At 60.4% G+C, this 9,652-nt stretch overlaps 1 protein-coding gene across 1 annotated transcript; it reads right to left on the reverse strand.

Moving 5' to 3' along the window:
• Positions 1-308: 308 nt before the first annotated feature.
• Positions 309-6,613, reverse strand: SHD (Src homology 2 domain containing transforming protein D). Its single transcript, XM_012769275.2, has 6 exons — positions 5,676-6,613; positions 4,536-4,641; positions 4,270-4,458; positions 3,082-3,205; positions 2,072-2,191; positions 309-587 (listed from the first exon to the last, which is right to left on the reverse strand). Exons 1-6 carry the CDS (start codon positions 5,973-5,975, stop codon positions 401-403), a joined length of 1,026 nt encoding a protein of 341 aa, XP_012624729.2. The 5' UTR covers positions 5,976-6,613; the 3' UTR covers positions 309-400.
• Between the last annotated feature and the right edge of the window lie 3,039 nt (positions 6,614-9,652).

Here is a 9,652-nt window from a genome sequence, read left to right on the forward strand (position 1 = left end):
GCTGGCCCGCGCGCCTCCCCCTGCCCCCCCAGTTTCTCCATCCCTGCATCTGCCCTGTCCCCTCTGCTGTCCCCGGGTCTTTATGTGCCTCCTAGCTCTGCCTCTGTGGGATTCAGGCCCAGCCTCCATCCCCAGAACAAAGACCCTCCAAGGGTCTCACTGGCGCCTCCTGCCTCTGATGGGGCCCTCATCATCAGCGCCCCCGCCGGACACCCATGGTGACCATTTTGCACGCGGGGACACATCTGTGGCTCTCCTGCTGGGAGCCCCGATCTCTGCCTCCCTGCAGCCCAGAAAGGACACGTGGGACAGACAATAACTTATTTATTTTTCAGGCCAGAAGAGGGTTTTGAGACAGGATCTTGGGCCCTAGAGCCCAGAAGGGCACAGAGGGTCCCCGTCAGGGGGTCTGCACGGTGACCGGGTACAGCAGGGCCAGGTGCTCGGCGCCCTGCACGGGCAGCGGGCGCGAGCTGTAATGCAGGACCAGCTCGGGGACGCTGGCGAAGGGCCCGCTGTGCTGGCCCAGCACCACCTGGTTCTCCCGGGTCCGCGCGAACTTCAGGTGCAGGAAGCCCTGGCTGCTCCTGGGGACAGAGGTCAAAGGGAGCCTTGAGTGCCCCAGACCCACCGTGCTGTCCACCCCCCATGGGCCCAGGGCTGGCCCGGGTGTCCCTGACATCTCTGCCTGGCAGCCCTTGGTGCCAAGCTGTTGGCACCCCCGCCCCCGCCCCGGGACAGCAGGCTGGAGCCCAGGTTCCCCTCCTGCAAGGGATGACAGACCCAGTGCCGTCTCTCTGCAGACGTGGGAGGATCAGGCGCCCCTCTCTGTCCCTGCCGTTGTGCGTTTCTCTGCCCCCTCTAGAGCCTAGTTCTCAGTCATTGCCATGGGGTGCGGCAGAACCGACCCCAAATCCTGGTGCAATCAGGAGGGGCCCCCAAAGGGGACACCTTTGCACGGCACTTTCCAGCCCTGTGCACTCTTTCTCTTGATTTGCTCACAGGTCAGCTGGTGTGCCACCTCCTCCGAGATGCCTCCCTTGACTGCCACTCACACCCAGTCCCACTGTCTCTTCAGGGTCTGAATGGGTGTCTCTATCTCAGATTATCTCTGTCTCTGGCACGGCCAGAGTGCCAGGAATAGGGCCGGGAACACAGTAGGTTCTTAATGAATGTTTATTCGATGAAGAGACAGATCTTAGTGGCCAGGGCCCTACCAGCAACCCCAGACTCGCCCCACTCTCTCTCCAAACTTTCTGATCCCTTGTACCACCCCTCCCAGGCCCCCACTAGTCAACCCCTGGTCTGGGGTCCCTTTCTCTCCACTTCTGATGGATAGAATGACCTAGAGCTTCGGAATCATTCTAGCATCCGTATTAACATTAATTAAGCACTTCCTGTTTCCCAGGCACTGTTGTCAACATTTTTTTCACCTGTTCTTGTCATTTAATCATTGCAGTACCAGCAGGAAGTGGATGCTATTATTACCCTCACTTTACAGATGAGGAAACTGAGGCCCAGAGAGGTTGGGTAACTTAGCTAAGGTCACACAGCTAGAAAGGGGTGGAGTTAGGATTTGAGCCTGGCCCCAAAGCCCTCTTCCAATCTTGTTCTTTTAGATCTTGCACTCAGACACCTAGTAGACTCTCAGGAGCAGTTTATAATTAGACACACTTAGAATCTAGGGACAGAAACACAGACATACAGGGTCTCAAACTCAAATGCTTATGGGGCCATTCAGATTCTAGCTTCAGACACAAATGGATATTCCTTAACATTTGCACCACGGGAGACCAAAGGAACCTTGTACACCTGGGTCCTCATCTTACCCAAGTCCTGGATCTCCTCTATGGCTTCCACTCCATCTTCTTGTATGCCTCTGATGACGGGGAGCTCATTCCCAGTGTCCTCTCTGGAGGCCCTGCCCCTGGTCTTAGAAGCCCCACCCACTAGCCTAAAACCCTGCCCACTGGCTGCTGGAGCCACACGCCTCTGGCTCCCACTGAATTCACCCAAAAGAGTGACACATGCAATCTCGAGACCCTCTGTCCCTGGGAGGCTGGGATCTCACCTGAGGGACAGGGAGCAGTCTTGGGGGCTGGTCTCACTGAGCCGCACGAGGTAGCTGCCTTCCTTGCAGAGCGCTAGAAGGTTCTCAGCATCTGCCCGGTTCAGTGGGCCATGAAACCACCTAGGGGGTGGGTGGGGACAGACGGCTCAGGGAGGGCCATTCCCCTTCAAACACACTCTGGGGTCGTTTGGGTCCATGCACAACGGGACGCACAAGAGCAAGAGCTGGTGGCGTCCAGGCCAACAAGCCAGGAAGATTCCCTTGGATTTTGCAGGAGGAGCCTGGTTATCGGGCAGACACGGTTGTCCCGTTATAGACTTGGGAAGGGGTAGCTGAGCCCAGGTGAAAGGGCGAGCTGCTACCTCCAATCCAGCAGGTACACCTGACCTTGGTGTTCAGAGCCTACCTGGCTGGGTCCCCAGGTGTCATGAGCACCCCCCAACTCCCATCGCTCTCATGAGTTATGCTACAGCCTGCCTCCCACCTGCAGCCTGTCATGTGCCCAAAGAGGGGTGAGCAGTTGCCAGCAAGGTGTCAGAGACAGAGGCGCACCAGAGACTTGGCTGCTGTTTGCATTAAAAGAAAACTGAAAAGAGAATAAACTTCACATCCCCAAAATCCTGCTCCCCCCATTTCCGTCCTAAGATCTCCTGGGGGGTGAGAATAATCCTTTCACTCCGTTTGAGCCAGGCACCATCTTGGGGATTTTGAGCCTGAGGCCCAGAGAGGTTAAAGTGACTTGCCCCAGGCCACACAGCCAGGAGATGCAGGGCAGGGTTTTGAACACAGAACCTGATACCACCAGGGAAAGGGACCCCATCCGATTCTGCCTTTGTGTTTAGCTGAGTGTGCGGCACGCGGCAGGTGCTGGCGCTTGGGAAAGATTAGCTGAAGGAAGGAGTGAAATGAATGAATGAATCAAAGTCTTACAGTTACCCTAGTGGAGAAGGTGGAGTCTACAGATAAGAGAGGCTCGAGGGGGCTTTTCCACCTTCAGCCTCCCCACTCACGGCTGTTTCTCCAGGGGCAAGGCCGGGTCCACGCGCTCCGCGGGCTGGGGGCTCCTGGGCGGCGGTCTCCGGAGCTCCTTGGCTGAGCCTGGGGTCCTTTCCCAGTCCGGACTGTCAAACTGCACTGGACCGGGAGGGTTAGCGAGGAGAGGGTTAAGTCCAGCCTACCTCGTGGGGGCGGGGCGGGGGCCAGCCAATGGCATTTCAGTAGGAAGGCGGTGCCAATTTGGAGCAACCTATCAGAGCTCAGAAGAGGAGAGGCTGGCTTTAAGTGAGGGGGCAGATTGGCACCAGGAGCAACCAATCGGCCTTCAGAAGCAAGGGGTGTGGTCATTCATAAAACCTGGGCGGCACGGAAGGGGCGGGGCAGTGCCATGAGCAGCAAATCAGAGAGCAGGGGGCGTGGCTAGAGGGGTTACAGGTTTCCAAGTAGGGGCCCCTTACTCCTGAATTCCCTTCTGGGGTACCATCCTTACTGAGGCCATCACAGAACTAGAAAATCACCCCTACTGGGATCTGGTGACAGGTGGATCAAGGCACTGAGCCCCAAGTGCCCTCCCAGTCCTGCAAACTTCTGGGGCAGAGTCCTGGTGGCGCAACTCTTCCTGGTCTCAGTTATTTTACTTCTTAAAGCCGACCTTACCATGGCCGCTTTTACAGAAGAAGAAACTAAGGTTCAGAGACCTCCCCAAGCTCACTCAATTCAGCTGGGAATTGACTTCAAGTCAATTCGAGGGGCAGCTCTGAGAAACGCTGCCCTCCCTCCCCAAGGCTTCTGTGTCCTTGAGCCCTTTCTAGCACTCGCTTTACGACCGCCCTGGTCAGTAGGTGCTATCCTGACCCCCGTTTCACAGAGAACGCAACCGAGACTTGAGGAAATGAAGTGTCTTGCCCAAAGGACACAAACCCAGGTCTGGTGTGACACCAAAGCCATATTACTCCCCCTACACTACACTAAACAAAAGGGGTAGATTCCATTCCACTCTAAAAAGCATTTCCATTTCCGAGGAAGATGCAAGTTTTTCCTGGGTGGAAGAATATGTGACTATCAGTCACTCACGCTTCAGTAAGAATTAATTAGTAAACTACCAAAGTGGCAGGTGATTGGATTCTACTTTGTAAGTTGAAGCAGGGGAGGTGACCGGATGAGGAGAAGGAGGGGCAGGGCGTTCAGGGTTGGAGAAGCACCTGCAAATGCCCTGGAGATGTGGTCTTTCTTCCACTCCCAGGGCTGGTCATACTCCTCCGCTGGCCGTTCGTCCTCCTGGGGTAGCCGGCTCTGCTGAGGCTTCTGCCCGGAAGGGGGCCCGTCCCCTGTCCCTTGGTCCTGCTCTTCATAAGGAGTATCGTACAGCTGCACCCCTCTGCATGGCAGTTCTGGGAGGCCGAGGATGCCGGTCAGCTCCCGCTCCCTCCCGGGACCCTGTCACCACCCCCAAGCCCTGCCCACTCACCACTCAGGACCCGCTGCGCGTCATAGGGTTCCATGTACCCGTCATCTGGGGACGGGTGATGAGGCCGGGCATCGAAGGGGTCCGAATACTCGGTGTCGACTTCCGCCTGGGAAGAGAAGGTGGCTGGACAAAGTGCTCAGAGGGACCGAGGTGACGTTACACCCCTTCCCTATCCACCCCAGGCCCTCTGACCCGTCTCCTCCGAGCAGTTGTCTTTTGTGGGGAGAGGGAGTCCACTCTGCCACCCACGGGCATTCCCAGAGAGACGCCAGCTTCCCCTGCTGTCTCCCTCCGTGCCACTCTGTGCCCAACACGGACGCCTGCCTCCCTCCTTCAGCCACTTCAATGTTTATCAGGTGCCAAGACTGTTCCAAAGGCTTCACATACATTTATCTGTGATACCAGCACTCCGTAAGCACTGTATGATGCCCATTCTACAGATGAGGAAAACCAAGGCTCAGAGACGGTAAGTGACTCACGCAGGGTCACAGAGCTGGGGTGTGAGAGGCAGAGTCTGATCCCCGGCTGATGGCTTCCTCTGAGCCCCTGCCCCCTCTGAGCTGATCACTATCCAGCCCCGCCTCTGGGACCCCTCCCCAAACCCTCCTCCGGCTGCTGTCTCTGCCCAGGCTTTGGGGTCGACCCCCCAGTCCTCTAGGGAATGTCTTGACGGGCATGGGTGACAAGGTCGGGTTCTAATCCTAGTGAGCTAAAGCCCTGTGACCTTGGGCGAGTCAGAGCTCTTCTATGAGCCTCAGTTTCCACCTCTGTAAAATGGGGATGACACCAGCAGGAAGGGCAGAGTCGTGGTGAGGGAGTTTAAGTGCCCAGCGGAGGAGTGACTGTTTTAGGAAGATCCTAAGAGCCACCAAGAGCAAAAGATGCTGAGTAGGGGGGGCTGGCGGGTGGGGATGGCCAGAGACCAGGAGGACAGCGACAAGACAGGGCCCACCAGAGTGGCAGGAGGACCAGGGCTACGCATGGAAAAGGGACAGATGTCGAACTCCACCAAGCAGAGGGAGGACTGGGAAGTATCTGTGGGGTGCCCAGCCCCCCTGGGGTCACACGTGAAACAAGGTCCCCCGACCCAGGGAGCCCACCGCGCCCTCCTACCCGTCCAGCGACCACCCGGCCACGCACCTCCTCCCCGGCGCCGCCCAGCAGGGCCTTGGCCCGGGCCATGTCCGCCGCCTCCACCTTGATGAGCCGGTGCTTGGGGGAGTCGTACTTGGCGTCGCCGCCGGGGCCCTTGCAGTCCGCGGGGCCCGCGGGCTCCGGCTCCACGCGGCTCTCGGCGTCCTCGTAGGGGTCCTCGAAGTCCAGGTTCTTCTGCGCGCGGTAGGCCCTCAGGATGTCGCTGTCGCTGTAGTCCGGGGTGGGCGGCTGCGGGGGCGGCCTCCGACCGCCAAAGCTCAGGTAGTCCCGCAGCCACTTGGCCATTTGGGCGCGTGTCACCCCGACCTGGCCAGAGTCACGCGGGGACCCACATGCCCTTTTCGGGGCGCCCTTCCCCAAGAAGGAGAAGGAGGGAGAGAGGAAGAAGAGGGAGGGAGGAGAGAGCTCAGGTGTGCTCCGGAGCCGGGTTCCGCATGGACCAGCGGGAAAGAAGAGGTGGCAGACGGGCCGAAAAAGCAGGCGACAGAGGAGGGACGGGGGAGGCCAGCTTAGCCTGGCTTAGGAAGGACCGCGGGGGAAGGGGGCGCCCCGCAGGGCCCTGACCGCCGAGCGCGGGGCCGATCCAGGGGCATCCGCCGAAGCGCGCGGAGTTTCCGCGGGCGGCGCGGTGCGGGCGCGCGGCTCGGCGCCCGGCGCCTCCGGGAAGCTCGGGATCCCCTTCGTGCGGCCCGAGGTCGGGGTCGCCCTCCGCCCTCGCTCGGCCCGGACGCCTGGGTTCTCAGCGCAGCCGCGGGCGGGCTCCCCCGGGGCGCGGGCAGCACGCGCAAAGTTGGGCGGCGGGGACGGTGACCCCGGCAGGGCGCATCCTTTGTGGCGCTCCTCTTGGCTGGGGGAAGTCCCGGTCCCACGGCCCCCTGCCCGGCCGCCTCGATCCGGCCCCAGCCACCGGCACAAAGGGAAGTAAAACCTCCTCCAATCCCTCTCTACGCTTTCGGGGAGAATTGCCCCGCCACCGCCGGCGCGCGGCCTGGAGGGGGACTTTGGGGAGGGGGCGCGCAGGCGGACGCCGGTCCCCACCAGCCCCCGGCCGCGTCCCGGGCGGCGGCGTCAAGGCTTCCCCGCCTCCCCCTCCGCCGCGTCCCCCGCCCCCGCCCCTCCCCCTGCGCGCCCCTCCGAGGTGACTGAGACCTTCAGCTGCTCTGGGAGGGAGGGGGCCGCTGCCCGCAGGAGGGAGGGGGCGGGGGCGGGAGTCGCCGGGCCGGGCCCGCCGGCAGCTGGACCCTGCCCCGGAGGACGAGACCGGCCGCCGCGAGCGAGGAGCGCGGGAGGTGGGACGGGGACGCGGCTCCCCGCACAGCGAGCCGAGCCGAGGAGGGAGGGGGAAACCAGCCGGGAGATGGGGGGCTGGACTTGACCGCGGGAGGGGGTGAAATTGACCAGTGGAGGGGGTGGCAGTGACCACTACTGAGGGCTGAAATTGAACCAGTATCTCCAGGAGACGGGGGTGGAAATTGTTGGAGAGGTCACCCGCTAAAATTGACATTGACGCCGCGGAAGGAGGAGGCGGCGGGAGAGGGAGGATGGGGATCTGGCTTCCCCTCCCCCTCGGTCCCCCTCCCCAGGGGCCTCACTGCGCGGTGGGGGAGGGGCGGGGCAGCTGGCCCGGGGAAAGGAGATGATATCTGTGCCTGGCGCGTGGCCTCGTCATCTGTCCCTCCGTGGCCCCTTGGGGGGGCACGGGAAGGGGGCAGACGACAGAGGGACCTCGCCTGTCCTGGCTGCCCGCTCGCAGCTGCGTTGTCCCCTGGGGGTGAGGACACTGAGAGGTTTGGGGGGGCGAGTGAGGAAAAAGGTGCCACCGGCCAATCTAGAACAAAACCATTTTTTCATTCCCCATAAGGGGGGGCTCGTTCAGTTCTCCCTAGTGACCGGAGTGAGAGAGGGGTGGTCAGGAAGGACAAGACCCCAGACTGCCTTCCCGGGGCTCCCCCAAGTTGGGCAAGGGGTCACAGCTTGGAGGGCAAGGAGCGGGGCTGGGCACAAGACTTTCCACTCTCTGTGCTTTGGTTTCCTCATTTGAAAAATGGAGTTTCTAATAGGAAGACCCACCTGGCCTCCTCCTTTTATGGATGGGGAAACTGAGGCACAGAGAAGGGAGGGGCTTGCTCAGACCCGCTCAGTGGCTCATTTCTGCCTTAGTGCCATCTCGGGGGCTCCTAGCTTGGGGTGGCACCCGAGTCTCTTCATGGAATCACCATTAGCCCATTTTCCAGATGGGGAAACTGAGGCCTGGAGCCAACAAGGCAAAGCCCCTGATGGCCACAGGGCCTCCACCCTTCTGTTCCGCTCCGCTCCTGCACTGGCTGCGTCGCCCAACACAGACCTGTTGGACTCCGTCCTCCCTCCCTCCTGAAGCGAGTTCACACTATCCCCCCCCCCCAGATCAGCGACTAGGCAGCCTCCCTGGGGACCTGCCAGGGAGCACATCGGGTAATTGTCCTGTTTTCTGTCAGCCGCCAGGCAATTCCCGGCTCGGGGATGAGCTGTTGACAGATCTCATCAAATCCGAGTCCTCTCCCTGTCGGATAAATACTTGGTGTCTGAGGTATAAATATTTGAAAGGGACCTTCTAATTACAGACTGTGTCAGGAATAGCAATTAGAGCCCCGGAAGGCAGAATCAAACGGCGTTTGACTTCCCGGTGCTTTTGAGCTGGCTTCCCTTGGGGCTGTCCCCCCCAACCCCAACCCCAAGGAAGGGAGCAGGGAGGGGGTGGTGGAACGGGGCAGGAGGAGGGAGATGAGAAAAGAGAGCCAAGCTGGGGGTCTGGCCACTTCGCCGGGTGACCTTGAGTCGGCCACATGACCTCCTGAATTTTGGCCTTCTGATCAGGAAGGGTGGGACCCCCAATTCCCTTCGCAGGGCTCCCCCAGATGGGGCAGGGGTGATAGCTTGGAGGGAGGGGGGACCGGACTGGCATCAGAGCTGACACCACTGTGACTGCCCCCCCTGCCCTGCAGGCCATCAGGCTGGGGGCAAAGTCAGCCAGAGAGGACAGGGAAGGCTGATGCCCGGAGGGGGCGCTGTGTGGGAAAGGCAGGGAGGTGGGGTGGTCTGGGGGTCCTGGAGAGTGGGGACCCCCTCTCAGTGCTCATGGTCTGAGAGGCAATTATGAGGGGGGGGGTCCTCCAGGGTGGGTGGGGCTTAGAGTACCCGGCTTTTCCAGAGGTTCCTTCGGGTTCCAGAATCCCAGCCCGCCTGACCTTGGTAATGACCTGGACTGCTTCTCACCTGGGAGTGACAGAACAACAGCTGAACCCTTAAGGCCAGGCCCTGTTTGGGGGCTTTTGTGTTTTGTTTTGCTTTGTGGAGCTGTGACTCACATACCCTACAATTTCCTCTTTTATACTGCACAACCTGGTGGTTTTTAGCATGTTCACGAGGTTGTGCAACCATCACCGCTAATTCCAGAACATTTGCATCACCCCAAGAAGAACCCCCACCCCCAGTCGGAAGTCACTGTCCAGCTCCCCACACCCCAGCCCCCCGAACCCACTAGCCTGTCTCCGTGGATCTGCCTGCTCTGGACAGTTCCTATAAATGGGGTCTCACACTGTGTGTCCTTCTGTGTCTGGCGTCTCTCACTGAGCACGATGTCCTCAAGGTCCCTCCACACTGTGGCCTGTGCCAGAGCCTCGTCCCTTTTTATGGCTAATAATATGTCATTGTGTGGCACACAGTAGGTGCTCAATCTATGCTTAGGAAGGACCTCAGGGAGGAGTCAGATGGGTGGTCCCTGCCTGGGGGCTGTACCTGCTCTCTCTGTCCCTTAGTCCCTGTCTCATAGAGCAGCACCACTAGATCCCCGGTCAGGAGGGAGCAGGTGGGGCCAGAGGTGGGCCCGTGGGGACCCCAAACTCCTCACCTGATGGGGGAGATGTGGCCCTGTCTTGGGAGCCCCCAGACACCCCTGTCTTTCTTAACTCAGTCTGATGGCAGAG

This window comes from Microcebus murinus, chromosome 27, assembly GCF_040939455.1.
Source record: "Microcebus murinus isolate Inina chromosome 27, M.murinus_Inina_mat1.0, whole genome shotgun sequence".
NCBI classification, from domain to species: Eukaryota; Metazoa; Chordata; class Mammalia; order Primates; family Cheirogaleidae; genus Microcebus; species Microcebus murinus.